At 50.5% G+C, this 25,742-nt stretch overlaps 18 protein-coding genes across 18 annotated transcripts; 9 read left to right on the forward strand and 9 right to left on the reverse strand.

Moving 5' to 3' along the window:
- Positions 1-77: 77 nt before the first annotated feature.
- Positions 78-1,607, forward strand: NEMAJ01_0311 (uncharacterized protein; the record flags this gene model as incomplete). Its single annotated transcript, XM_047914149.1, has 1 exon — positions 78-1,607. The coding sequence occupies one exon, from the start codon at positions 78-80 to the stop codon at positions 1,605-1,607; it is 1,530 nt and encodes a 509-aa protein (XP_047770106.1).
- A 32-nt stretch (positions 1,608-1,639) lies between these two features.
- On the reverse strand, positions 1,640-2,461 carry NEMAJ01_0312 (proliferating cell nuclear antigen; the record flags this gene model as incomplete). The annotated part of the gene is made up of 1 exon (XM_047914150.1): positions 1,640-2,461. The coding sequence occupies one exon, from the start codon at positions 2,459-2,461 to the stop codon at positions 1,640-1,642; it is 822 nt and encodes a 273-aa protein (XP_047770107.1).
- Positions 2,462-2,530: 69 nt separating this feature from the next.
- Positions 2,531-3,814, reverse strand: NEMAJ01_0313 (H/ACA ribonucleoprotein complex subunit 4; the record flags this gene model as incomplete). Its single annotated transcript, XM_047914151.1, has 1 exon — positions 2,531-3,814. The coding sequence occupies one exon, from the start codon at positions 3,812-3,814 to the stop codon at positions 2,531-2,533; it is 1,284 nt and encodes a 427-aa protein (XP_047770108.1).
- A 32-nt stretch (positions 3,815-3,846) lies between these two features.
- Positions 3,847-4,734, forward strand: NEMAJ01_0314 (COMPASS component SWD2; the record flags this gene model as incomplete). Its single annotated transcript, XM_047914152.1, has 1 exon — positions 3,847-4,734. One exon carries the CDS (start codon positions 3,847-3,849, stop codon positions 4,732-4,734), a length of 888 nt encoding a protein of 295 aa, XP_047770109.1.
- A 384-nt stretch (positions 4,735-5,118) lies between these two features.
- NEMAJ01_0315 (uncharacterized protein) lies at positions 5,119-7,119 on the reverse strand (the record flags this gene model as incomplete). Its single annotated transcript, XM_047914153.1, has 1 exon — positions 5,119-7,119. One exon carries the CDS (start codon positions 7,117-7,119, stop codon positions 5,119-5,121), a length of 2,001 nt encoding a protein of 666 aa, XP_047770110.1.
- Positions 7,120-7,409: 290 nt separating this feature from the next.
- On the reverse strand, positions 7,410-8,363 carry NEMAJ01_0316 (uncharacterized protein; the record flags this gene model as incomplete). The annotated part of the gene is made up of 1 exon (XM_047914154.1): positions 7,410-8,363. The coding sequence occupies one exon, from the start codon at positions 8,361-8,363 to the stop codon at positions 7,410-7,412; it is 954 nt and encodes a 317-aa protein (XP_047770111.1).
- Positions 8,364-8,403: 40 nt separating this feature from the next.
- NEMAJ01_0317 (uncharacterized protein) lies at positions 8,404-9,654 on the reverse strand (the record flags this gene model as incomplete). Its single annotated transcript, XM_047914155.1, has 1 exon — positions 8,404-9,654. The coding sequence occupies one exon, from the start codon at positions 9,652-9,654 to the stop codon at positions 8,404-8,406; it is 1,251 nt and encodes a 416-aa protein (XP_047770112.1).
- A 141-nt stretch (positions 9,655-9,795) lies between these two features.
- NEMAJ01_0318 (ADP-ribosylation factor-like protein 8) lies at positions 9,796-10,350 on the reverse strand (the record flags this gene model as incomplete). Its single annotated transcript, XM_047914156.1, has 1 exon — positions 9,796-10,350. The coding sequence occupies one exon, from the start codon at positions 10,348-10,350 to the stop codon at positions 9,796-9,798; it is 555 nt and encodes a 184-aa protein (XP_047770113.1).
- An 84-nt stretch (positions 10,351-10,434) lies between these two features.
- On the forward strand, positions 10,435-10,908 carry NEMAJ01_0319 (uncharacterized protein; the record flags this gene model as incomplete). The annotated part of the gene is made up of 1 exon (XM_047914157.1): positions 10,435-10,908. The coding sequence occupies one exon, from the start codon at positions 10,435-10,437 to the stop codon at positions 10,906-10,908; it is 474 nt and encodes a 157-aa protein (XP_047770114.1).
- A 371-nt stretch (positions 10,909-11,279) lies between these two features.
- Positions 11,280-13,034, forward strand: NEMAJ01_0320 (nucleolar GTP-binding protein; the record flags this gene model as incomplete). The annotated part of the gene is made up of 1 exon (XM_047914158.1): positions 11,280-13,034. One exon carries the CDS (start codon positions 11,280-11,282, stop codon positions 13,032-13,034), a length of 1,755 nt encoding a protein of 584 aa, XP_047770115.1.
- A 76-nt stretch (positions 13,035-13,110) lies between these two features.
- NEMAJ01_0321 (uncharacterized protein) lies at positions 13,111-15,189 on the reverse strand (the record flags this gene model as incomplete). Its single annotated transcript, XM_047914159.1, has 1 exon — positions 13,111-15,189. One exon carries the CDS (start codon positions 15,187-15,189, stop codon positions 13,111-13,113), a length of 2,079 nt encoding a protein of 692 aa, XP_047770116.1.
- Positions 15,190-15,489: 300 nt separating this feature from the next.
- On the forward strand, positions 15,490-16,491 carry NEMAJ01_0322 (uncharacterized protein; the record flags this gene model as incomplete). The annotated part of the gene is made up of 1 exon (XM_047914160.1): positions 15,490-16,491. One exon carries the CDS (start codon positions 15,490-15,492, stop codon positions 16,489-16,491), a length of 1,002 nt encoding a protein of 333 aa, XP_047770117.1.
- Positions 16,492-16,836: 345 nt separating this feature from the next.
- On the forward strand, positions 16,837-18,645 carry NEMAJ01_0323 (uncharacterized protein; the record flags this gene model as incomplete). The annotated part of the gene is made up of 1 exon (XM_047914161.1): positions 16,837-18,645. One exon carries the CDS (start codon positions 16,837-16,839, stop codon positions 18,643-18,645), a length of 1,809 nt encoding a protein of 602 aa, XP_047770118.1.
- Positions 18,646-19,073: 428 nt separating this feature from the next.
- Positions 19,074-22,046, reverse strand: NEMAJ01_0324 (DNA polymerase alpha subunit A; the record flags this gene model as incomplete). Its single annotated transcript, XM_047914162.1, has 1 exon — positions 19,074-22,046. One exon carries the CDS (start codon positions 22,044-22,046, stop codon positions 19,074-19,076), a length of 2,973 nt encoding a protein of 990 aa, XP_047770119.1.
- A 14-nt stretch (positions 22,047-22,060) lies between these two features.
- Positions 22,061-22,360, forward strand: NEMAJ01_0325 (uncharacterized protein; the record flags this gene model as incomplete). Its single annotated transcript, XM_047914163.1, has 1 exon — positions 22,061-22,360. One exon carries the CDS (start codon positions 22,061-22,063, stop codon positions 22,358-22,360), a length of 300 nt encoding a protein of 99 aa, XP_047770120.1.
- Positions 22,361-22,396: 36 nt separating this feature from the next.
- On the forward strand, positions 22,397-23,341 carry NEMAJ01_0326 (uncharacterized protein; the record flags this gene model as incomplete). The annotated part of the gene is made up of 1 exon (XM_047914164.1): positions 22,397-23,341. The coding sequence occupies one exon, from the start codon at positions 22,397-22,399 to the stop codon at positions 23,339-23,341; it is 945 nt and encodes a 314-aa protein (XP_047770121.1).
- NEMAJ01_0327 (uncharacterized protein) lies at positions 23,321-25,039 on the reverse strand (the record flags this gene model as incomplete). The annotated part of the gene is made up of 1 exon (XM_047914165.1): positions 23,321-25,039. One exon carries the CDS (start codon positions 25,037-25,039, stop codon positions 23,321-23,323), a length of 1,719 nt encoding a protein of 572 aa, XP_047770122.1.
- Positions 25,040-25,048: 9 nt separating this feature from the next.
- Positions 25,049-25,741, forward strand: NEMAJ01_0328 (uncharacterized protein; the record flags this gene model as incomplete). Its single annotated transcript, XM_047914166.1, has 1 exon — positions 25,049-25,741. The coding sequence occupies one exon, from the start codon at positions 25,049-25,051 to the stop codon at positions 25,739-25,741; it is 693 nt and encodes a 230-aa protein (XP_047770123.1).
- Position 25,742: the final 1 nt, after the last annotated feature.

Raw genomic sequence — 25,742 nt, forward strand, 5'->3', positions numbered from 1 at the left:
CATTTGAAAAACACAGCCCGCAGGGAAAAGGCGCCCTGAGCTAGAAATGAAAAGGCGGAATTGCAAAAAAAAAGAATATGAAAAACAGAACATATATTAGAGACGTCCGGCCAGGCGTCAACTTTTCTGTGTTTGGGATTGTGCAGTCGTTCATGTCTCCAAAGAAAACTGCGGGCTCCGACTATCAAATGATATTGAAAATTGAGGACGAGTCGACCACAGACAATATTGTAGTAAGCCTGTTTTTGGGCTCGCAGGAGAGTTTTCCTTCGCGTATTGTGGAAAAACAAACCATTATTAAAATAGAAAACTTGAACATAAAGGAGACGGGCCACAGGACAAGGCGGCTGATAGACCGGAACGAGGGGTGTTTCTTCTTCGATGTCAAGAGAGACAGCGTGGAATACATGCCGTACTTTAGATGCACCAGCAAAGAGTATGTTGAGGGGCCCGAGGACAGGGACGCGCTCAACAAAATACAAAGCCACTTTATGCGTACGATGCCCATAGGGCCGGTGCTTCTGTCCAGTGTGATGAAGGAGGGCACGGTCTTCAGCATGTACGGGTATGTGAAGGACGTGGTAAAAAACGAAAAGCTCGCCTCCCTCATGATATGCGACCCAAGCACGCACAGAGAGCTTCGGGTTCGCGTGTGGGAAAGGAGCGACAGCGAGATCCCGAAGAAGGACAGCTACATATACATATCGGGGCTGAAGGCGAAGAAGGTCGAGTATGCAAGCATTGTTGCAGATGTAAGCAAAAGCGGAAGCTTCATCTGGACAGCAAGCGTTCCCAGGGAGGTCTCGCTTCTTCTGTCTGCATACCAGATACTGCAGAGCAAGAGCTTTCTGAAGGCAGTTATGCAGAGAATTAGTGAAACAGAGACGTGCCGGAGCTCGCACTCTGGAAAAAACAGCAGGCACGCCGACAAAGCCCCAGAGTCTGCTAAAAAGGCAAAAAAATCCGCGGAGGATGCGCCCTCTCAGACAGGCCATGACCTGGACCTTTCCGACGAGAGCTTCAACGAGTATATCAACAGCACATTCATGGAAGACGCCGATTTTGCTTCAGGGGAGGCCGCGCGCGCTGAAGAAGGCCACGCAGGCGAAAGCCCCAATGAAAAAGAAAGCACTGCGGCCGAGGTGCTAGGGGCCGGCGAGAAGAAAGACCTGATCTATCCGGTAAAGAAGGCAGTGTCGATTTCCAACGCGTTTTCCAGGCTAAAGGAGAAGAAGAAAGGCGTTGCTGCGTGCCCCAAAGGCCTTTCGCTTTCCGATGTCATAGCAGGAAAGCCGTGCCAGCTGTCGTTTAAGGAGACAGACCTGATATACGACGAGCTTATAAGGCTGCCCATCAAAGCATACCACACAAACTTGCAAAACGGGTCTGTATCGTTTGACAAGCACGCCCTCCTTTACCTAGACCCCCACGCGGCAGGAAAAGACCAGATCCGCATACAGCACGTGGCTTTCTATAAAAAGACCGCAGTGGTTTTCCACCAAGCACACAGAAGCTCTAAGCAGGCAGGGCAAATAGCAGGGTACATCCTTTTTTTAAGCAGCAAGCAGCCCACGGTGCACGCCTTTCTATACAGGAATGTAGAATAAAGAGAACTTTTTGTTTCATCACTACTGTGCGTTTATTCGGTGTCTCTGGGCGCAATGTAGTATTTTATGTACCCAGCGCCCATGGTCGAGGACAGATGCGCGGGCATGCCTTCTGCAATGCTTAGGGTGACCTTGGCGCCCTGCGCCCCGAACTTGTTGAACAGCGACACATGCTTGTACGAGATAAACAGCTCGACCGGCTCGCTGACCTGAACTTCAAAAGTTGCGCTCTCTGCACTTCCGCCGGCCTCGTGGCGCATGAAAGACACCTCGGTGTTTCCAAACTCGGACGTTTGCTCAAACACAAACCCTTTCTCGCCGGCCGTGATTTTAAGAACATCTCCAAACGCCCCCAGGGTCTTGACGACCTTCTGGAACTCTGAAGACAGAAAAACAATCGTGGCTGGATACTCCAGCATGGGGAAGGTGTACTCGTCGCTTCCCACGTCGGTCAAGTTCATATGCGAGCTGTACTTTTTTCCGCCGTCTTCGCAAATAATGTGCAGGTTTGTGGCCTCGTCGTTTGCGGTGAGGAGAACCGACAGGTTGTCCTCCACAGACAGGCTTCTGAACACCTTCAGTATGAACGACAGGGGAATGCCAAGGGTCAGGTTTTTGTCGCAGCGGAAGCTCTCGAACGCGCTGCTTTTCAGGAAAACCTCCACCATGCTGACCTGCATGCTGTCCATGGCCTGTATGTGTATGCCCTCGTTCGAAACCTTCATTTCCAGCTGCTTCACAATTTCGTGCAGCCCCTCCAGCAGCTTCTTGAAGAGCGCAAAGGTGCATGACCCATCATTTGGCTTCTCGTCCTTCTGCTCGCTTACGCTTTTTCCTAGTTTCAGCTCGAACATGCGCAAAAAAAAAACGCACTATTAATGCATAACTGAAGTAAGCGCTTTCTTTTTATTAATATAGCGCCCCTAGGAAAAGTCCTTTCGAGCCTTTTTAAAATATGATGGGCCGTCGTCCCTTGACCTTCTTTTTTCCAAGCCAACAGGCTCCCTCTGCTCTCTCTTTTCCACCATATTCTCGCGCTCGCTCGGCATGCTCTTTGCAGCCTCTTTTTCTTCCGCCTGCACGCCCTCGTCCTTGTGCGTCTTCGGGCCAAGGCCCCACTGTCTCTGGTATGTGTCTTTGCTCATGATCACCCGCTTGGTTCGGCAAACAGTGCCATGCTCCATCATGCTCAGCTGGGGAGATGTCACCAGCGCCACCGCCAGCGCCACAGCCTCTCCCTTTGGCGACACCAGCAGCACCGTGTCCTTGTGGTTGAAGTCCCCATACCGAAGCACGCCCTTTGCCGTCAGCTGGCCTCCGTAGCAGATCGAGTTTATGCAGCTGTCCTTTATGATGATCCTGGGGTAGTCCACAAGAAGACTTTCAAGCGGCAGAACAACAGACCGCAAATACTTCTCGTCCCGCTTCTGGTCGTACAGATACATTGCGTCCAGAACGTCATGCATTGTCACCAGGCGGTCCTCGCCAACAGTGCCGCTTCGCGTTCTCCTCAGATCCACCATCTCCGACTTGACCCCTAGATGCAGGCCCAGATGCGTGCAGAGCGACCTGATGTAGGTCCCTGCCTCGCAGGAGACTCTGAACATGCCCAGCTGCTTCTTCTCATCAAAGTCCAGATACTCCACGCTGTGCACAGTTCTGATTCGTAGGTTTCTTTTAACAGCGCACTGCTCGGGCGGCCTCTGCAACAGAGGGCCCACATACACCTTGAGCGCGGCCAAAAACTGCTCCTTTGTGACTCCTTCTTCAAAGTGCACAACCCCAACATATTCCTTTCCTGCGTCCTGCTGGCACTTTGCAATTCGCGTGGCCTTGTTCAAACAGACCGGAAGGCACCCAGACACCATGGGGTCGAGGGTTCCGGAGTGTCCCGTTCGCTCGCATTTAAGAATGCTCTTCACCCACGATACAACCTCGTGCGAGGACGGGTTGCACGGCTTGTCCAGGTTTATCACTCCGTACTCAAGATACACGTCCAACGGCCTTTCCATAGGGCTGTATCCGTACGGGGTTGGCGTGTACTTCAGAGATTTCACGTTCAAATCCTCCAGCCCCTTCAGCAGCAGCGGCCACTCTCCGGAGTGGGTCAGTTTTTCCCCGTTATTGTTTTTCAGCGCTTCATTCGTTTTCTTCACTAGCTCAGTGTTTAAATCGACTTCTTGTACCGCATTTTTATTCGCATCCATTTGCAAAAAAATATTTCACGCGTAGTAATAGAATGCACAGCACGCCTGAATCCGCACTCCTCTCATACAGGACACAAGACATGCCCGGGGCGATTTCCGACGCCGTGTACTCGCCCAGCGGAGAGATGCTCGCATGCTCGCTGGACACGGGGGATCTGGTTTTCCACCAGGCTGTAACCAACAAGAGATTCTGCCCCATAAAAACAGAAAACGAAAAAGGCTTCTTGGTGGACTTTCTAAGCCCAACCCTGCTTGTGCACACAACCGGAAAAAATCTGCAGGTGCTGGACCTGAAGAAAGAGGAGTACAGCTGCCTCTTTTCAGCACACAAGTCCCGGATCTGCAGCATATCCACGTCTTCCATGTTTAGAAACACGATATCGGTGGGAGAAAACGAGATGTATCTCTGGGATGTCCGCGAGAGGTCTGCGCACGCAAGGCTCCCCGTGCAGGGAAGGCCCATTGTGCGATACTCTCCGGACGGGAGAGTGTTTGTTGTGCTTTTTGAGGGGATGAAGGAGATGCGCCTGTTTGACGTGCGGTCGTACTTTGCAGGGCCGTACAGGACAAAAAAGCTGGAGGCGGAGAAGTACACAGACATGCAATTCTCCCCCGACGGGTTTGGCATGGCGCTGTTCCAGGAGAGCGGGATAGGCATAGCAGACGGGTTCAGCGGAGACATAACCATGCAGCTGGCCAGCGACTTCTCCCAGGCCGGGTGCTTTACGCAAGATAGCCGGTCCTTTGTCTTCACGACCGGGCCGCACGAGGTTTCGATGGCAACGCTCCCTGAGCCCAAAGGCGTGCCAATTTTTTCGGTGGACAGCGCGCTTCCCATCACAGGGCTGCGGTACAACCTTTGCTTTGAGCAGGTTGCGGTTCTGCACGGACAGCTGACATTTCTGCAAAACTCGAACTAGCTCGCACAGCGCGCGTTTTTTTCATATGCAGATGCCAAAATCCGCAAGAAAGCCAACCAAAGTCCCACACAAAAATAAATCAGTGTATTTAGCACAGAAAAGCACACAGGAATGGGCCCGGGGTAGACACCAAATATAAACATATTTTATTCTGCCAGCGGCGGTTTTACATCGGGCATGCACGCATGCACACATTATTGGCAAAAGCCGAAGCGGAGCGGACGCAAGCTCTTAGCGCAGAAGGCAGGATTTAAAAGCAATAATAGCGCTGCTGTTCGCAGCAGAAGCGCTGTGGCGCCCGCGCGCTGGTATGGAGCGCCAGGAGTTTTTGCATGGCGTGCGCCAAGCTGTGGGTAGAGGCGCGCTCTTTTACTGCACCTGCGCCTAATTATAGTTTCGCGGAAAGTTGTCTGCAGAGCCTCCTGCTTGGTTTGGGTATTGCCCGCCCGGGCCCTGCGGCGGATATCTGGGATGCCCTGGCATACTCTGCGGCGGCGCATTGCCGGGCATTCCATTTGGATGGCTTTGGGGCCAGGAATGGTTGTTTTGGCCTGGGCCGCCCCCAGACATGGAGCCGTCAGGCGGGTATCTCTGCTGCTGGCTTCTGGCGGCGTTCAGCGCGTGCACCAGCGCGTTTATGTCTTGGCGCACAACAGCGTCCACCATGTCTGTGCCCACCTCCTCTCTGAATATGTTTAGGTACATGTCAGACATGTGATTTTTTATGTTTGCGTCTATGTAGTGCTGGCTGCTGTCTTCTATAATCTGCTTGACCAGAAGAAATATAACGAAGCCGCGCGTGTTGTTGGACTCTATGATGAACACGGGCTTGGACGGGCGGCTGTAGCGACTGCTTTCTAGCTTGCTGTCCAAAATGGCAGTCTGTATTTGCATGATGGTTTTTTCACTTACAGGCGCAGCCTCTTGGAGAGGAGCTTCTATGTCGACGTACTTTATATAGCTGTTTTGCACCTTTTTGTGCTGCAGGAAAATGCTTTCTATGCTGAACTCTCTTTTACGGGAGTTGTACACGGTGAGCATTGTCTGGTCGGTTCTTTTGTTTTTGGGTATTGAGCGCATAAAGCTGTGTATCATGGGCGAGGTGCAGTGGTCGGTTTTCTCGCAGTGCTCCGGCGAAGTGTGCTGGCACCTGCTCTCAGCCAGGCACAGAGTCCCTTCGGTGCACATTGGATGCAGCAGATGCTCCTGGTGCACCCGCACAATTGGGGTGTCATTTATGGTAATGTGGACTATGCTTGTGAAAGAAGATAGGGTTTGTATCTTTGAAACCAGCCCGGAGAGATCGGAAAGGGTGAGGGGGCTTGTGAGAACTGTGTCAACCACGTTTAGTTTTTTCAGAGGGTTTTTATTGTCGTGTCCCTCGTTGAAGCCTGACATGCTGTCGTTTATGAAGTTAATAAATATCCGCCTTTTCCTCTCGTCTGGCGGGCCATATGCAATTATGTACGGGACTATTTTTTTGTCGGAAAGAGTGCAGTACATGGGCGCCGGCGTAGTGTTTTCGTGGTAAGTGCTTTCGTCTGGGTTGTATCTGTTATTTGGGTTATAGTTGCTGTTTGGGTTGTAGTTGCTGTTTGGGTTGTAGCTGTTGTTTGGGTTGTAGTTGCTGTTTGGGTTATAGCTGTTGTTTGGGTTATAGTTGCTGTTTGGGTTGTAGCTGCTGTTTGGGTTATAACTGTTGTTTGGATTGTAGTTGCCGTCTGGACTGGGCGGATATTGGCTGTTTCTGTCGTCTTCATTGTTTATACTTCTTATTGCACGGTTGAGCATGTCCTTTCCTTTGCCGACCAGATCTCGAAGGCTATATGAAATGTCAGGCTCGTGCTCTCTATTGTGCGCAGGCCAGCGCTCTTCTTTTCTTCTTTCCCCAGCCGGCATGCACTCCCCCCTGTGGTTCCTGGAGAAGGGATACTTGCAGTACATGTCGCCTTCTCGCCTTCTGTTGTATCCGTGTTTATATTCGCCCCTGTCTCCACCCTCCTCCATTTCTCTGGCGTGCATGTGCGTCTCGCTTTCTCTCCTATGGCCTCCAAGCGCACGCGCTGTGTCCTTCCCAAAATGCGCGCTTAGACACCTGTCTTGCGTTTGGTACAGGTCTTCCAGGGTTCTTTCCTGCCTGATGTGGGCCTTCAGTCTGCTCAGCGCCTCTGCCGGAGTGCAGTGCGCGCTGTACGACTCGTCCGAATAGTGCTCGTCTTCTTCTCTATCGTACAACCTGCTTTTCTGGCCAAACTGCTTGCCAAACCATTTCGCAGTGTTTCTAATGTTCTCCACCAGCATCTGTGCTGGGTGCTTGGGCCTGTGCTCTGTCCTTTCTGCGTGCACAAAACACAGCACAAGCACCGCCATTACAAGTTTCTTCATTCTGTTTGGACCTCTCCGTACATAAAATAAACAATGTTTCAGATGGTTTCTGCTCTTTTCTGATAGTGTGCCTTAGACTCTCTGCCTGCGCACAGCAAAAAAAGGCTGCGCCATGCCACGCCGGCGCAGACTCTGCGCGCAGAAAGAGCCCGGGCTGCAGTAGACGCGCGCCAGAGATGGGCTGTCTCTCTAGCGCCCTGCTCTACAGCCGCCAGCAGACACAATAAAAAGAAAATGGAGGCAAGCCGCCCGTTCTATTTTGCACTTCAGTTTATTGCTGCAAAGAAGTTTCACTTTGCTTCGTTTTTCTTTGTAATAAGAGAAACACACACATTGAAGGAGTTCATTACATTGTCCATGAAAACAATGTCTGCCGAGACCCGGACCCTGATGAACATGGTCTTAAGCGCCAGGTCTTCTTCTTGCTTGCACAGGTGCAGGTGCATCATTTGGAAGGAGAGGCGCTCAAACGCGTCCTCCTCCATGCACACCCTAATGCCCCCAGACCCATTGGAGACGATGAGCGCGTTTTTGCTCATCATCAGCCGGAAGACGCGGCCCTCGAAGTAGATAGAGGAGTCCTTGCGCAGGTTTTGGATCTCCTCCATGCACTCAACCTTCATGCGTTTTCGCTGCACATTTTTTCGAATGGCGCGCATGAGACGGCGGGGCTCTGCACGCGGGTTCACCTCGATGCAGACAGCCTCCTTCACGTACACGGTGCGGTTTAGTATCGAAGCCGCGGGCATGTTTCTGAGGACGAGGATGTCTGCGTCTTTGATTGCGTGGTTTGGCGTGCTCAGAACAGCAAGAAAACACTGCTCCTGCTGGTCTATGCAGTAGAGGCGCGCTCTGTTTTCCCTTGAAACAAGCTTTACAACCAGCAGTATAGAAAGCTCTGGCGGGCACGCAGCTCCCACAGGGAAGCTCGTATATGCTCCCGGGATGGGCTTGAACACCTGCGGCGGAACTGCCTTTGCGTCGAGAATCTGTATGTTTTTTATGGTGGCGAATAAGTGCGTAAAGTCGGGGGTGCTGGCATGCCCCTGCGCGCCAACCACAGATCCCACCGCAATGCTCTTGAACAGCGCCTTCTCCTGCTTCGTGGCGCTCTCCGCGATGGAAAAAATAAGAAACTTGACTTCTCCGTTGTTCTTGATGGCTGCAGTCACGCTTTGCACAATTTGGCAGTTCACTGCTTTCTTTGCATGCACCTCGAGTCTGATCACTTGCCCGACTATCATGATTGTAAAATTCTAGAGGCAGATAAATAGCACTGCACTTTTATTTTATGATTTGTGAGACAAAAGAAGTTTCTTCTGTTGTGATTTCCGAAACTATGGAAGAGGGGGCGTGCTCTTTTTTCTTCAAAGACAGCTCGCACAAGCTGCTGTTGACCAGGGCAAAGTGCTCTGAAAAAAAGCAGAGCAGCGCAGATATAAAGTCGGCGTGCTCCAGCCCAGACGCAATGCATTCCTGGATGAGCCCGGAAAAGTACAAAGAAATCGAGTCCTGCGAAACCTTCTCCTTTCTGTACAGAAGGCTTGTTATGTGGCTGTCCACGTCGGACAGGAACTCCTGGAACGAGAGAGAGGCAATGAAGAGAGAGACCAGGCTTGTGGCGCACGCGTGTATTAGGGTGCCTTTGTCCAGGGAAATGCTCTCGTGGATAATGCAGAGGCCTGCCGTGAAGAAGTTTTTGCACTCCTTAAGGTCGGCGCGCGTAGAGTGTCTGGCCTGCAGCATGCTTACATACTTCTGAATGTTCCCTACGCTGTTCAGCACGGCCGCATACTGCTTGTAGCAGTCTATGCGCACAAGCATGCCTCTGCTGTTTATAAGGGGAAACACCTGGCGGCACATGAGTATGATGGTCTTTGCAGTGGTCTTCATAAATAGAACGTTCTCTGCGCTCACCTCTCGGTTAAGGTCGAGAATCGAGTCTGTCGAAATCGCCTTGCTCAGAAGCATGCCAAAAAACTCCCGCTCGATGAGGTTGCAGATTCTCTCAATGTGCCTGCTTGTGGAAAACGTGCTGATGTTTTCCACCCAGAAAGCCTTCATCTCCTGGTAGCCTTTCATAAAGTTGTTCTCCAAAAAGTACTCGAGCACTGCTTTGTGCATTTCCGCAGAGCGCTGTATGAATATTTTCTCCGAAAGAGTTTCTTTTTCCAGGTTAGCGACAGCCACACCCTTGACGGCGACGCCAAAGTAGTGGTACTTTGAGTTTCCCCTGTTTCCCAGGCGCCGGCTTCTTATAAAGGGAAAACACATTTTGATCACTTTTCCAAACATTGCGGTATTTAGAGGCTCTATCCCTTTTTTTTTGAAGTCATCGCAGTAGTGCTGGTATATCACGCACCGTGGGATCGAATTGTCCTTGCATGCAACATAGTTAAGGTTGAGCCAATTGGTTATTGGCTGGTTCATGCTTTCTATGAACATTGTTTTGGTGTTTGTAAACACACCTAAAGAGCACCATAAGAAGCCTGCAGTATTTATTTGTGTGCTGCGATCTATTGTTCTAAAGAACATTTAATAATATTCTCTGATATTAAACACACAGCGTCCGCAGAAGCCAGGCGCAGCCCCGGAGGCCTGCTGCGCGCGCGCAGGCGCACTGCCCGCGGCCAGACCCGCACAAGGCTCTGCCCTGTCTGGCTGGTTGACAGGCTGCTATTTTGCATGTTTTGCTATCCACTCTTCAACAGCTGCAAAGTTAGACAGCGTGAGAGAGGAGATGGAGTAACACGAAATGTCTTTTCCTAGAAAGGAGTCCAGGGAGAGCTCGAGCGCGATGCTCTGGCACTTTACAAAGCCATTTGTGTCGTTGTGCGTGCACAGCACAAGAATGGGGATGTCCACATGTTTGTTTTTCTCGAGCAGCCTTTGCAGCATGCACTTTGCGCTATAAAAGCTGCTAGGGTCGGATGCGTCCACGAAGAAAAACAGGGCCTTTGAGCTTCTGTAGCTGAAGTCCCAAAGGTTGCTGTACTCTGGCGCGCCGCCTATGTCGCTAAAGGTTCCCTTGATCCCGTTCTTGACAAAGGCTCGGGTGCGCATGCCCATTGTGGGCCTTTCCTTGCTCAGCACTTTCCTGTTTGAGTATGCCTTGCAGAAAGATGTTTTTCCCGATTTTGGGGGGCCTATAAGACACACGCTTATCTTCAGCCCCAGGAAGTAGTACACCAAGCAGTTCTTTGTCTCGACCAGGCACTCTTTAATCTTCATCTGGCATTTAGGGAGAGTGGAATATATGCAAGGCACCGACCAATGAAAGGCCGAGTATTTTATGTTTTTCCTCTGCAGAAAAGAATGAACCCAAGCGAAGGAATAGCGATTGCTGTCGCACTACTGGCTGTGGTTATTGCGATTAGCCTGTTCATGCGGAAGCCAAAACAAGCAAGGCGGGCTGTTATAGCTGGGCGAAAGGGTGTGGGAAAAACAAAGCTGTTTCTTGCGCTCACGAACAAATCTAAAACACACCCGAAAACAATCCCGTCCTCGAGCGCAAACAAAGAAAAACTGTGCGGAGGCGTACTCCTTGTTGACGCGCCCGGGGCAGAGCTTCTCAGAGACGTTCCAGAGCTCAAAAACATGACAAGCAGAGACACGCTGATATACGTATTCAGCAGAAAAGAGGACGAGTTTCCAAAGAACTTTAAAACGCCTTCCTCTGTGGTTAAGATATACACAGGCACAGAAGAGAAGTGGAGCACTGACGCGATCCGCCTAGGCAAAGAGCCTTCCCAAAAGGCAATCGAAGAAATTTCTACATGGCTAAGGTAGTGGCAAGCTGTGCACGCATCCATGCATGGGCCGGCGCTTATCTCGTTCTGGCCGCTTCCCAGAGCCAGCCAGTCACTGCCTATTGGCGTGTTTCACATGTTTGCACACATCACTCTTGCAACACAATCTAGGGTGTGGACGGCGTGTGCCCAAGCCCAGCATGCAGGTATGTTGGCGCTGCGCGTTGCAGCAGGAGCTTAGTGTTTAATGGCGCAGGCAGCGCCCCGTCGCGGAGAAACAGGCCTCCGGTGACAGGGATGTATACCTGCCTAGAGCTCGTGCGGGGCGCGCTCTGTGTGCGCTCTGCGCCTAATATCCACACGCGAACCCTGCATGAATAAATAAAATACGTTGTGTTGCAAATTTTTTATATGAAGAGTATAGCCACTGTGCCGACGGCCGAAGTGCTTATAGACACATGTCTCTCCAGAACAAACAGAAGAACGCCGACAGAAGTGCACAAGCACTACCAAATAGGAAGAATCCGGGAGTTTTACACGCGAAAAGTAAAGTTTTCGTCCTCTATGTACGTGGGAAAGCTGAATGACATACTGAACGAGTTTCCCAAGGTGGACGAGGTGCATCCATTTACCGCAGACTTGATAAATGTGCTGTACGACAGAGACCATTACAAGATGGCGCTCGGGCACATAAAGACAGTTGCGTCTGCAATAGGCAGGACGGAAAAAGAGTACACGAAGTTGATCAAGTATGGAGACTCTCTGTACAGATGCAAGCAGCTGAAAAGAGCTGCGCTTGGTAAGATGTCCACGATGGCGAAGAAGCTGGCCAAAACCCTCGTATATCTAGAAGAGGTCCGGCAGAGCCTGATGCGCATGCCAGACATTGACCCAGTCACGCGTACTCTGATAATATGCGGGTACCCGAATGTTGGAAAGAGCAGCTTCATGAACACAGTGAGCAGAGCCAAGGTGGACGTGCAGCCATACGCCTTCACAACGCGAAACTTGTACGTGGGGCACTTTGATTACAAGTATTTGCGGTGGCAGATAATCGACACGCCGGGGGTTCTGGACCACCCAATCGAAGACATGAACACGATTGAAATGCAGAGCGTGACAGCGCTGGCACACCTGCGCGCGGCCATTTTGTACTTCATTGACCTAAGCGAAACATGCGGGTACTCAATCGAGGCGCAGATAGGGCTTTTCCGGAGTCTTTCGCCGCTGTTCGAGGGCAAGCCGGTTGTTTTTATTCTGAGCAAGTCCGACATAAAGAAGCTTGGGGAGCTGAGCGCTGCCCACCAGGAAATGGTGCGCGAGCTTGTGGGAAACAACCCGTGCGTGGAAATGTCTTCCCTGGAGGAGAACAACGTGGACTTTGCAAAAAACACGGCGTGCGAGCACCTTCTGTCGCACCGGGTGGAGCTGAAGCTGCAGGAGAAGCGGCTGGAGGAGTTCCGGGTGTTCCTGGACATAAAGAAGCCCAAAGTGGACCCCGAGCACAAGAGAGTTGCGCAAACAGACGAGTTTGGAAAGAGAGGGGCCACGCAGAACGAGCTGAGAAAGAAGGCGGAGGAGCAGGGCATAAAATTCTTTTCCGACCTAAATGCGCAATACTTCATATGTGACGAGTGGAAGTACGACACAATTCCAGAGATAATGAATGGAAAAAACATTTCAGACTACGTGGACATTGACATAGAGGCCAAGCTGCAGAAGCTGGAGGAGGAAGAAGACTACTACATGCAGGAGGTATACAACAAGGAGTATGCGCTTCTGGACAGGTCCGAGCAGGACAAGAAGCAGAGAATCATCAACTCGAAGATCCTGAAGCGGCTCAAGGGTCTGGACAAGGAGAGAGAAAGCCTTCCTGCCAAGATGAAGACCACTGCCATGTGCAAGAAGCTGGAAGCCAGGGAGAGAGCGGCTGCAGAAGGCGTTCCTATGGAAATAGACGACCCGATTAAGGCAAGGCTGATGCCCAGGCAGGCGAAAGTTGTCCCGCTTACCCTGGAGGAAACAAGACTGCTCAAGCGAAAGGACAAGCTTAAGGAGAAAAAACTCAGAGGAAAGGAAGACGAGCGCGACAGAATGCATCTTTCAGAGCGGCCCATGCACCTGTTCAGCGGAAAGAGAAGTAACGGAAAGGCACAGAGAAGATAAAACAATAATAAATCGCTATTTATTTTCTATTGTGGCATTTATGCAGAAACCGCTCGCGGCCCGAGCACATCTACATCTACATCTTCTGCTTTTGATTGAGAATGCACAGCTTCTCCGCCACCATGGCTATTAGCACGGGGTCCCCGCTCAAAAAGACCTTTTCCAGAACCTCGGCCGGCTCCTGGGTGTCTTTTGCCCAGGCAAAAGTTGCGCCTGCTTCTGCATGCGCGCATAGCAGAGCACTGATCTCCTTCCCTTCCTCCAGCTTTCCCAGATCTATGCCTGAGAGAAGAAGCCCTGCAGCGTAGAGCATTGTGTGCTCAAGAAGAAGCGAGAGAATGCGGAGGTGCAGCGGAGGGTCGTCTATTTTTGACGCAAACTCAACAAACTCTGCAACTAAATGCTCTTTGTTTTGCGCAATTGCGCTTTCCAGGAACCTTTCAAAAAGAGAAAGATCGCGCACCAGCGCTCTGCTAAGAGACTCTGCGCACCTGAACTCGCGCACGCTGTTTCTGCCAACCAGGCTGTACAGCTTGCTTACATTGCGCTCGTCCAAAAGCCTTAGCATCACAGACACAACCTCCTCGTATATGTCGTTTGCGTACTCCTTGATGCACTCTATCAAGTCTATCGCCAGCTCTATCTCCTCTGAGTTCAAAAAGTGGAACAGTGTTTTTTCCACGCTTGTTTTGTACTCGGGCGTGCCAAAGAACAGCGCAAAAACAACCGAGGGCGGCATTTTTCTGGCCGCTGCCAGAAGCACCAGAGAGGGAAATATGCACTCTTCTTTCAGAGCGTCCTTCACTATGTAGAGCGTCCCTGTGCTAGGGTCTATTCGAACGGGCGCGCCTGCCTTAGAGCTCTTTTCCTTGCTTGCTGCAGCAAACGGGCTTATAATGTGCGGCACCGGGATGACTGCCATCCCGTCTGGATAGAAGACAAAGACGCTGTTTGCAGAGACCCCAAACGCCATGTACATCTCGCCCTTCTTCACAAAAGACACATCAAGCAGGCCTGTTGTGATGCACGGGCTGTCTAGGCACTCTGTAAGCCCAAAGATTTTTACGCCGCACGCAGAAATGCTTTCCAAAATGCACGCAGTCCTTTTTCTCACGCTTTTTGTTTCTATGTTTATCTCCGTGAGAAAAAGAGAAAACAAAGGCGTGGTTTCTTTCAGCAGCTTCTCGGCAGAAAACACCAAAAGAAGGTTTCCAACCACCTCCATTGCAATCACGCTCTCTGTGACAACATACCCAGGCAGCAGAAAGGCAAACGAAAACGACGCAACGTGGTGTGCCACGGTGCTGTTGTTTTTCGTCACAAACACATACTCGCTTGAGACAAAAACGCTGGACGCGCCCATGTCGTGCTCAATGCTGAGGTCTTGGTTCAAAACAAGCATGTCTTTTGTGTGTCTTGAGAACATGTATATATAATGATGTGTGTTCCACAGGCTTGTTGGGCGAAACCCGTCCGGGTACCTTTTAAACTCGTTTTTGTGTGCAATCAGGTCGCCTGTCGAAATCACGTGGGTGAGCGCTCGGTTTTTATGGAAGAGCGAAATCAAAGAGTCTGGCGTGTACTCTATAGGAAGCGTGTATTTTTTGCCCAAGACATGCACAACCATGTGGGTTGGGTATAGAAAGCACAGCCCGCTTGGGCTGATCTTCTCGACGTTGAAAAGCGCGTACTCTTTTATAGTCTGGGTGAGCGGCATGTATGTGTATAGCTTCATGTCTTCGGGGCTGTGGTACAGCGCAGTTATCCCAGGCTCGTTTATGGAGAATGTTTTTTGTCCGTGTATATGCACTGTGGGAGTGCATGTTTCCTCGCTGCAGGAGGTATTTCGGATGGAAATTGCGCTTTCGGCGGCCAGTGCAGACAGGGCCGCCCAGTCTTCAAAAATGTGCACTCTTTCCTCGCCCGTCGGCTTGAGCTGTATCTTCACCACGCCTTCGGCGCTGTTCATCTGCACGTGCATGTCCTGGCTTTTTGAAAACGAATGGAAGACAAAGGTTTGGATGTGTGTGTTTGGGCACTTGTACATCTTGACATGTGTGCTTTTATCGGCTGCAGAGTGCGTAATGAACACCGGGCCTTCTACAAATATAAATGTTTCTGGATAGAAGTATTCTGCTATGGGCTGCACGGGCATATTTTATTTATAAACATTTATTTTTCTAGATGCTGATATAGCTTGCCTGCATTGGGCACGCGTGCCTAGAAAAGAGCGCCTTGAAGCTGCAAGTTGGCCTTTGCAGAAAGCCTGCTACATTCTAGGCATGTGTGTTGGCGCCTGCTTTTCCTCGCGCATTGGTGGATCTGTGCATACCATGCCAGCAGGAACAAAATGATTGGTGCATTTTTCAATATTATGCCGCCGCGCTTTCCCTGACGAACAATGCAGATATGCAAGATTTTTATCGGCGCTGTGTGCTTTTGTGTCTGGGGCTCTATGGAGACGGACTCATCCATAGAGGAAGAAGCCAGCAGAGACATGGGGTCTAGCAGAGAGAAAGAAGACTCGAAAGCGCCCGAAGGCACAGCAGCTCGGGCAGAGAAAATAGAGGCGAAAGAGACCCTTGAAAGAGAGGAAACGCACGAAAAAACAGAAGCCAGTGAAATAGACTTTGAGAGTGGCCGCGCTGCAGCCACAAAGAAAAGCAATCTTAGAAAGCCCGGGCCGCACAAAAAAAAGCGAGTCCATTTTGCCGAACCAATTGATGACGACTCCAGCCGGTTTTATAGGAGAGAAAGGCAGGATGCAATCTCATCAAAAAGCTTGCGCAACAGAGAAGAGCTTGAGTCTGATTTCTCCCACGAGCTGCTCTATGCACTTTCGGAGGCATCCGAGCCGAGAGTGCAGACGGCCGTTCTATCCCGAAAGCCTATGCACGTGTGGAAAGTTAAAGAGGAGCATAAGCTATCAGAGCCCCCCGCGAAGCATGCTGGCTTTGTGGTAAGCCTCAGAAACAAAATAAAAAGTGTCGTGTGTCGAGGGTGCAGAGCGCTTAAACGGCTGCTCGGGCTGGGCGATGCAAGCAAAAGTCCTCCGCATGTGCCCGCGGTTGTGCTGGAAAGCTCCAGCGACTGTGCAATAGATGTGACAACTGCGAATCCAGCAAGCATGGCATCCCAAAACATATTTCTGTCTAAAAGCGGCAATTTTGAGGCACACTGCTTGCACAGGCGCCCTATGGAAATCCAAGGCTCTGGGCGCTCTGTGGTTTTGCTAACGCGCATTCCCATGAAGGCCATTCCAGCCAGATACAGGCTGCACGGCGGCATTCTGGTGCATGGTTTCTTGGCCTTCCGTCTGGAAAAAATCAGCACGCATGACGAGTTTCTGAAATACTTTCCTATGGGAGAAAAGGCGTTTATTGTGTGCGCCAGCGGCTCTGAGTGTGTTGTTTGCATGGTTCTTCTTGCAGATGCGCGGAATTGTGTGGTGGCCTGAAGCACGCAAGTCATGTGGAGCTAGTATGCTGTGTGTACAAGAATAAATATGCCACTTTTGCAGCTAGTTAAAGCATGCATGTCTGTTTTTTGGGTGAATTTGGTGTATGCGGTGGTTTGGGCGCAGAAGCCTTCAGTGGCCGATGACCTAGCATTTTTGCATGCAACCATGTTTACTGGTCCATTCAGATGCGATCAGCGCATGTCTTCTCGTTTTTTCATAGAAAAACTAAAAAGTGTATTGGCCTGTTTCTAAACCGGTATTTATTTTGGATAAAGTGTAAACGTTTTTTTCATCACACAATCGTTTTGGAAACACATATAAGAAAGCAGAAGCTGCAAAAGCATGAAAAGAGAAACGTGGTTTTCATGCATTGTAGCGATGTCACTAGGAATGGTTTCAGGAGGGCCCCCCTCAGGAGACCCCAAAGACTTTTTCAAAGGCGAAGAAATGCAGAAGCAAGCAGACCATAAAGGTGGAGACATGCAGATGTCGCACAAGTCGGAGAGCAGTTCAAGTGAGAAGTCGGAACACAAGTCCAGAAGCTTTGAAATGAAAAACAATGCTTTAGTCAAAGACGTCGAAAGCGGGTCTAGCAGCAGCGCCAACAAAAGCAGCAAGCTTGACGAGTCCATGACAAAAAGCGGCAATGAGGTAAAAATGTCATCCAGCAAGTCTGCTTCAGGGTCTGAAGAATCAAAAAGCCACTCAGCCGCGCGCGAAAACATCAATGGAGAAGATATAGTATCCAAAAAAAGCTCCAATTCGTCCAAGTCAAACTCAATTGAGGACAATGCCTCGATCACAAAAACTGGTGACGAGATTACAGCGGCTAAAGGCAAGTATGATGAGAAAAACACGGAAAAAAACGAAAAAAGTAGCTCATTGACCAACATAAAAAGCAAAGACATGGCATCTGCAGAGAACACAGCAGAAAAGAGCAGCCTACAAAGAACAAAAAGAAGCAGCTCTCTTGAAGAAGGCCTGGCTGGCGAAAAACACAAAAATGAGACAAAAGGCTCATTAGAATCCTCCAGCTCGTCAAAATCATCCAGCGAAAACTCATCAAAGTCCGAAGAGAGGTCGGAGACAAAAAAGAGTAGCGGGTTCTTTGGAGCGCTGTTTGGCGGAAACCACAAAAAAGAGGCGAACGGCGCGTTGGAGTCCTCCAGCTCGTCGAAATCATCCAGCGAAAACTCATCAAAGTCCGAAGAGAGGTCGGAGACAAAAAAGAGTAGTGGATTCTTTGGAACGCTGTTTGGCGGAGATGGCAAAAATGAGACAAAAGGCTCATTAGAGTCCTCCAGCTCGTCGAGATCGGCTAGCTCGTCAAAGTCCGAAGAAAGGTCGGAAACAAAAAAGAGTAGTGGATTCTTTGGATCGCTGTTTGGAGGGAACGACAAAAAAGAGGCGAACGGCTCATTAGAGTCCTCCAGCTCGTCGAGATCGGCTAGCTCGTCAAAGTCCGAAGAAAGGTCGGAAACAACAAAAAGTAGTGGATTCTTTGGAGCCCTGTTTGGAGGGAACGACAAAAAAGAGGCAAAGGGCATGTCAAAGCATAACAAAGAAGAAGAGGCAAGCACTAAGACCACCACAGCAGAAACTTTCTCTGAGGTTGATGATTTGAATGCCCCTCCGCCGTCCCTTCCAGGCAGTAGAACAAACACCAATAGAGATGTTGAACTAGTTGAGGTGCATAACATGCCAAGAAGAAGAACTAGATCAACCCGGTCGCTCGTAGAGGGCTCTGCACCAGACAAGAGAGTGCTTGTAGACAGCCACACCCACATGTACACATGCTCAAATCCAACCCGGGCCCATGCAAGAGGCGCTGCAAACTGTTCTACAAAACACAGCCACAAAAACAGCACAGAGGCTTTATACGAGGTCAACAGAAACGTTTTTCTAGATGAAGACCTTACCATTGGACAAGCCGACAATCTTCTATACAAGGTGCGCAGAAGTAGGATTCCTCTACCAGAGCATGATTCAGAAACAGATTATTGCATGCGCAAAGGCATGGTATTTGTTAAAATAGTTCTTGTGTCGTTTGATGAATTTGCTGAATACACAAAAAAACACGAATTACCTTACCTTCTGCCGCTAATAGACAATCATCCACTAGTTGAAGTAAAATTATCACATAGGCTCTAAAACAATACAGAATGGAGGGCACTGGAACAAAGTACATGGTTTTCTACCCACCACAGCTCATAAGCTGTCCCAAGAAAAACCAATCCAGAAACTATTGAAGCATAACGAACCAAGATAGCCTTCGAGATAAGTCCTTAAAGAAGACATGATGCGCTTTGTTGTCAGGCCGCGCCAATCCATGCTACAACAAAACAGACTTGCTAGGAAGCAGGAAAGACAAGCGTCATGGAAAAAGATGTGCACACATGCCAAAATAAATATGTACTATAAAATTTAAAGCTGCAGCAGTGGGCTGTGGGCTTTTTATTGAATGGCATGCCGCCTTTACACAGAGTGTGCCAGGCACCCATGAAAATTTAGAGAGCTTCTGAGTGTGGCATACTGCAAGAAGAAAGCATGCCAGAGGCCAGCTCTTTCAGCAGGAGCTTCTACAGAAAAAGCCTGTCGAGCACGCCGCGCCGGCCAGCCATTGCCGGAATGTACAAATGCTCAGAAAACTGGTTCAGCGGGAACTTGCTGATATCAATGGCCAGATAGGCCGAAGATTCCAACAGGCTGGACAGGTTTTTCTCCAAAGCCGTTCCCAGAAAAATGTCGTGCATTTTATAAAGGAACATGTGGAACTGCTCTGTCTCCGGGACCTCCCACTGCATGGGCATCATGCACAACATGCACACCGGGCTGTATGGATGCTGGATTTTGCACTTTTCACACTTCCTTTTTGGCGCATACAGCGCAGACACTTGCTTGAATATCACGCTCCGAGCAAGCGTCTTTATGTAAGGAAGGCTAAACGCCTTTTCGCAGGCGCTGCAGGCCATGCCTATTGTCTGCTTTTTGCCGCAGCACTTAGGAGAAATCGAAAGCGCGTCCAGGATCTCGGGCGAAACAGCTTCAACGTTGGGCGCGCTTTTTACTGCTACGCTTGCCGGCCTGTGCAGCCCCAGAACCTTCTGCACGCTATCCAGCGATATTGCAGGAAAATGCTCCAGTATTCTCTGTATGGGCGGAAGCACCTGCATTTTCATGTAGTAGTCGCAGCAGACCTGCCCGCTTTCTAAAATGTGCTCAGGCCGGAGGCTGCCGTGGTGCAGCGCCATAACAAAGGAAATAATGTCTCCGCCGTGGAAAACAAGCCCTTTCTCCTGCTTTAGGCGAAGAGCAAGGGCCACCTGATGAAGGGCCCCGGCCTGCACAGGCCCATAGCTTTCCGGGGCCTTTTGTATCTTTTTCCGGATCAGAAAGTGCTCCTTTCCTAAGCTCTTAAAAGACTCCTTCGTTTTGCTCAGCATGCAGAGCATTTCTTTCTCTGGCGCTGCGGAGTACAGAAGAATGTGCACAGCCTTTCCAATTGCACTTCTGGCCGCCTCGCACCAGTCCCTCCGTCCTGTTTCCAGGCCCTTTTCCTCCACTTTCTCGCGCCCATCTGACAGATACACGCCAAAGTACTTTTTCTTTGCCAGCATAACAAGCTTCAAAAAGACCTTTTCAAAACCGAGCTTGATGCATCTGTACTTTCCGCTAATGCACTTGGAGATTTCCAGCAGAAGCTCGCCAGACGGCGCGGGCTCGGTGGTTTTTATTCCTGTGTCCACCATTACCGAGTCTGTGTCTCCGTATATGACCGCATACCCCTTCTGCTCCAGCGTGGATTTTGTGTCCTTTAGAATGTTTCTGCCGCACTCGGTAATGAACGCAGCCATTTTCTTGTTGTAAAACCGAAAGCCCTTGAACCCCAGGCATCCATACACGCAGTTTGCAACCAGCTTTACAGCCCTCTGCTCGATTTCCAGAGCCTGCGGATTCCCTTCTCCCATTGCAATTTTCTTTTTGATCCCCGCCCTCTGGAGCACAAGGTCTCTAAGCACGCCGGGCAGCAAAGAAGGCGCCTCCGTGTCTGGCTCAGACATGGACAGGCGGTGCAGCGTGCTGAAACACACGTTATACTCCTGGATAATTGACGGGTACAAGGAGTTGAAGTCGAACAGTGCAACATATGTCCCGGAGTACATTCCAGGCTTTTCCAGAAACACGTGCCCGCCCTCATACGTGTCTTTGTCGTCCGCCCGCTCCCCAAGCAGCCTTTTCGGTATCAAGTACTTGTTTTCTCTCATTCGATGGAGCAGCAGATATTCCACCCGGTCCGACTTGTATCCGTTGAAGATCGGGTTGAGAAGGGCTCCCGTGACTCTGGCTAGCTTTTCAGCCAGCTCCAACAGGCCGCCCCTGCGAAACACAGCGCACATTAGAGCTGAGCATGCGCGGGAGGCGTTCAAAAGCGTGGAGAAGCGCGTGGAAGCGCCTCCGGCTTCAATCGCCAGTCGGGCCTCGTTGGAGACGGACAGGCCTCCTTGCACAGGCGCGTCCCCATACGAGACGCCATACGCCTTGCATATTTCGTCCAGTGTGTACTCGGCGAGCTTGTTTACAGACTCCACATACTTTGGAAGGTCGCACACCAGGCTGACTTCTGCGCGCTCTGAGGGCTTTTCTGTAGAAGAAGCATGTGCGCCGCCGGGCGCTGCTGCTCTGTTGGTGAAGAAAGCCGCATCCATGTTGTGCGAAACCACCATGCTTGCCTGCCACTCCCTAAGAAACCCGAGAACTCGAGATGCAACTGCGCTGGCGCTGGGCAGCTTGGAAATGTTTGCAGACAGCAGCTCTGCAGGAGACGCGTCTGTTTCCAAGCAGGTGAATGTCCAGTAAGAGCACAGCCCCTCGCCGCCTGCATGGCGCAGAAATGCATCCTCTGCAGCAGGCTCTGTTTTCTGCTTCTTGGCAGACAGGCCCTCTGCACGGTCGAGCTCTGCGCAGTCCTGGGCAAAAGCCGAGCTGTAAACACAAACAGACACGGTTTCAAAGGAGTCTTTCTGGGAGGCATAGACATATGCAATGCGCATGCTTGGCATCCCGTATGAAATGGTTTCAACCGAGTCCATGCGCGCAGCCCCGTTTTTCAGGTTCCGTATCCGCAGGAGCGTGGGGCCCTTTATTTTTTTGAGCAAAATAAATGCCTCCATAGGGCTGCTAAACGCTTTGACGACGCGGTTTGAGGTGTCCAGGTCGATTATTCCGCTAGCCTTTCCATACGGAAGATGGAAGATGAGCCGCTTCTCGGGCTTCCCTCTTTGCATAGTGTCTCTGTCGAGGCAAATGCTTCGTAGGTCCCACACGCACGCGCGCTCTTTGCTGACTGGCACAAGGCTGCTGGAAAACACCTCGGAAACCTCGCTTTCCAGCCTGCTCATGGAGGGGCCCTCCTCCGTAATGGGCGCTGCAGATATTTCGTTTACTATGTCTGTCACCAGTATGGTTATGTTTTGTCCGTTGTCGCTTCTTATGCATTGCAGAGAAACCGAGTCTCCCTGGCATGCAGTTATATTTAGCACATGCACGTCCATAAAATAAATTTTGCATGGGAAAAAGAACACAATCGAAGTCGACCAACAACAAGCGATCAACGCACAGGACCGTGAGTATAGGATGCAAGCTGAGAAACAGAAAGCTGGACTACGATGAAATAAGAAAAAGAGTGCAGGAAAACACAAATGAGCCTATAGAAAACCCAAAACATGCACGGTGCATCGAATGCGACCGCGTAATGGAAGCGTCTACGCTCGAAAAGCACAGAAAGTCGAGAGAACATAGAAGAAGGCTGAAAGATCTTTTGGAAGACGAACTTTTGGAACAAGATAGAAAAAATGGTCTATTCTAATATGAAACAGATTAATACAGACATATACAAAAAAATATGGAAGAAGGTAAAGAGACTGAGAAATACTCAATAACCACGCTCCCACAGGAGCAGCTGAAGCAGTACAAGGAGATGTTTCTAGAGGAGAATGTGCATATTTATTGTACAATATTCCAGGAGGACATTGTGCTGGATATGCTGGGCAAGCACGCTGCGCCTGAGAACGCGCAGGAGAAGTCCTTGGGAGACGCGCTGTCAAGGATGATCGACATATTCATAAACCTTCTGAGGGGCATCAGCACCAGAAAGCCATATAAAATGAAAATGGTGAGCACAAAATACAGATTCAGCACAGCGCAGGCGCAGGTGCAGGTGTCTGCCGACCTGGAGGCGCTCATGGGCGTGCTTGACGTGATAGACATATCGCAGTATCCGGAGCTGTTCAGGCAGAGTGCGTCTGCCGCAGAGGTGAAGGTACTGTGCAATAACCTGCAGCACATCACATTTCCACACATTTCGCCAGACATAGACAACTGTCCGGAGGAAAAGCAGAAGAGAAACCGAGAGATCATAAGAATAATAACGTACAACTTCAAAGAGTTTGAAATAGAGACTGTGGCTTCGGTCTACAAGCAGGTCCTTAAGTCGAAAAACCCTCTTTTCCCAAGCCAGTACATAAAGCAGTACATGGAAATAGGGAAGGTGGCGTCCACGGAGGATAAGATTCTTCTAAGCAAGTTCCTGCTTTTATTTACAGTCAGCCCGGCCAAGAGAGAGCTTCTGGAGGTGACCTGCAGCTTTTTGTACTCTCTCATCACCAAAAAGGACAGCCCACTGCGGTTTGAAAACATTTCTGTTGTTTTCACGCCTATTTTTTTTATAGACGACAAGTGCTGCATAGTTGATGCAAACTTCAAAGAGGTGCTGGAGCAGCTTCGGGACTTTTTGAAGTTCTTCCTCCAAAACAGCCCGGCCATTTTTTTAATGGAGCCGGAGCCCTAGTGCATGCAGTATAGAAAGCGCTTTTTTGCGCCCAATCACTCGCTTTGTGCCAGAGGCATGGACAACCGTATGCTCCAGCTGGTCTAGAAGAGAAGAGGGCGTGCTGCCGCGCGCAAGCAAAGCAAACAGGTCTCCCAGAGCGCCCACGATGCTAGAAGCAACCTGGTAGGAAACCCCTTTTATTGCTTGAAGAACAATGAGTGAGCGGTCTGTCCGGGCATAGCTAGTAAGCTTTCTTTTGTGCGAGCGCACCAATAAATCACTGAGTAATATGTTCTTTTCCTGCGGCCCTTTGCAGACGTGCCGGTGCATGCTTTCTATTGACGCCAGAGTTTCTTCCACTCGCCAAGGGTTTATGACAACAAAGTTTGAGGCCGCTAGCTTGTACGAAGAAGTGTACAAAGTTTTTAGAACCGAAGGCTCTGCCGGAAGGGCGCCTTCTATGCAGTACACCTTGACGCCTTGCAGGCTTTTGAGCCTTTCCTTTTGCTCCGCATATCTTCCGTCCCTCACCGACTGCATAAGGTCTCTTATCGTTTTGCGCTCTATCAAAAGGTTGCAGTAGTACTGCTGCTTGTCTCTAACCAGCGCCCACAAAAAATCTCCCACGGACAGGACCCTGGTCTCTGCTTGGACGCCTGCGTGAGAAAGAGAGGTTTGGAAGAAGTACGGGTTTTCGCGCGTCCGCTTCTCGCGCATGTCGATTAGCAGAACACACTGCTCTTTTGCGTCTTCTCCGCGTGCCAAGCAGCCTGTTTTTTCGGAAAGCCCGCTTGTGCCCACGCCCCTCGGAAAAAAGTGCGGGCGGCCGCGGGCTCTGTGCATATAGTCGTTTATGTAGGACAGAGTCCGCGCAGACTCCCTCCCAGCCTCTGTTATCAGCAAGCCCGCGCCCGTGTCCTCTATAAGCCCGTGGCGCATAAGAATCTTGGAAGTGTGCTTGACCCTTTTTTCCACAGAGCTGAACACCAGCCTGCCCCCATACACATGGAGCTGCTTCTGCGCCCTCTCCAAGCAGAAGTATCGCAACGACGAAGTGTCAACAAGCTGTCCATCTAGGACATCATATGCAAGCGTGTCTATCACAAGATGCGCTACCGTGAACGGAACAGGCACTTTCACCTGGTGGCCATTGATGCGAACAGAAAAAACATATCCAACTTTTTTCTCCTTCTCCGGCTCCTTCGTTTTGATTTTCACTGCGCACTGCGTGTATGCCAGGGAAAAAGCATCCTTGCTTTTCGGCAGTGCCTTCCTCGCATCTTCTGTTTGCTCTGCCACAAGCTGTCTAGCGGGCTCCATGGGGGCGGCGCAGGCCTCCCGGGCAGAGTCCGAGCTGTCCAGCACATACACCAGCTCCTCGCTGCATGCAGACGCTGCTTTGCTGGGGGGTTGGCTGCCGCTTCCCCCCTCGGCAAAGTCTTCCTGCCCGCCCGCATTTTTGCCTGGCGGGGCCCTTTCCACTTCTTTTAGTATCTCTTCTGCTATGGATCTGCCTATGTGTTTTACTTTGAGAAGGTCGCTTACGCTGTCCAGCTCCCCCTCATACTGAAGAAGCTCCTTCATGGCGCGCTTGTAGCGAATAAACCCAAAGGTGGCCCCAGACACCCGCGAGTACACCTTCTCTCGCTCAATGAGCCGCCCAAGCGCGTCCTCGGCCTTTTTTCTGCAGCTTTCTATCCTTTGCGCATTCTGCATATTTTTCAAATGAATAAGAGCGCGCCAGAGGATCTTCTAAAAATATACACCGCACACGTAGAGGCACACTTCACAGGCTGCGCGCTGGCGCACAAGCAGAAAAAGTACAGCGCAGAGCAGGCAGCACACATCACATACTTCAAAGTCCAGGAAGAGCTCCTGAGCAGCCCAGGCCCCTTTCTGGCAAGGCCCCTCATATACACAAGAGTCATAGGGCCGCTGCACGCAAAAGAGAAAGAGCGCCTTTTGGACGAAATAAAAAAAGCTCTTCCGGAGATAGACGATGTGCAGGAGCACAGCTATGCGCTTATGCACTATCTTGTTATACGCGCTGCTCCATGGGCTGTCTCCGTGCTAGACACCCTCCCGGGAAACCTTCTTGTAGAAGACCGGCGTGTGCACAGGCTGTGCTTGGACCGCCCTCCTGCGCATTTTCCAGCAGAAATGGTTATGTCCACGTGCGTGACAACAACGCTGTGTCTTTTGAACGTAGATGCCGCAGAGCAGGACATTCTCCAGGCGCTTAGCGAGTATCGCGTGGAGTTCGCGGTGTGTCTAAAAGCAAGAGTGTATCTCAAGCTGTGCCGGGAAAGCGATTCGCGCGCAATGTACAGCAAACTGTGCGGGTCTTTGGTCGATGGAAAAAGCATTTTTATTTGGTACTATCCAGACTGTTTATCACAAGTAAACTTATTCCTGTAAA

The sequence above is a fragment of the Nematocida major genome, assembly GCF_021653875.1.
Source record: "Nematocida major strain JUm2507 chromosome Unknown 2438, whole genome shotgun sequence".
Lineage (NCBI taxonomy): Eukaryota > Fungi > Microsporidia > Nematocida > Nematocida major.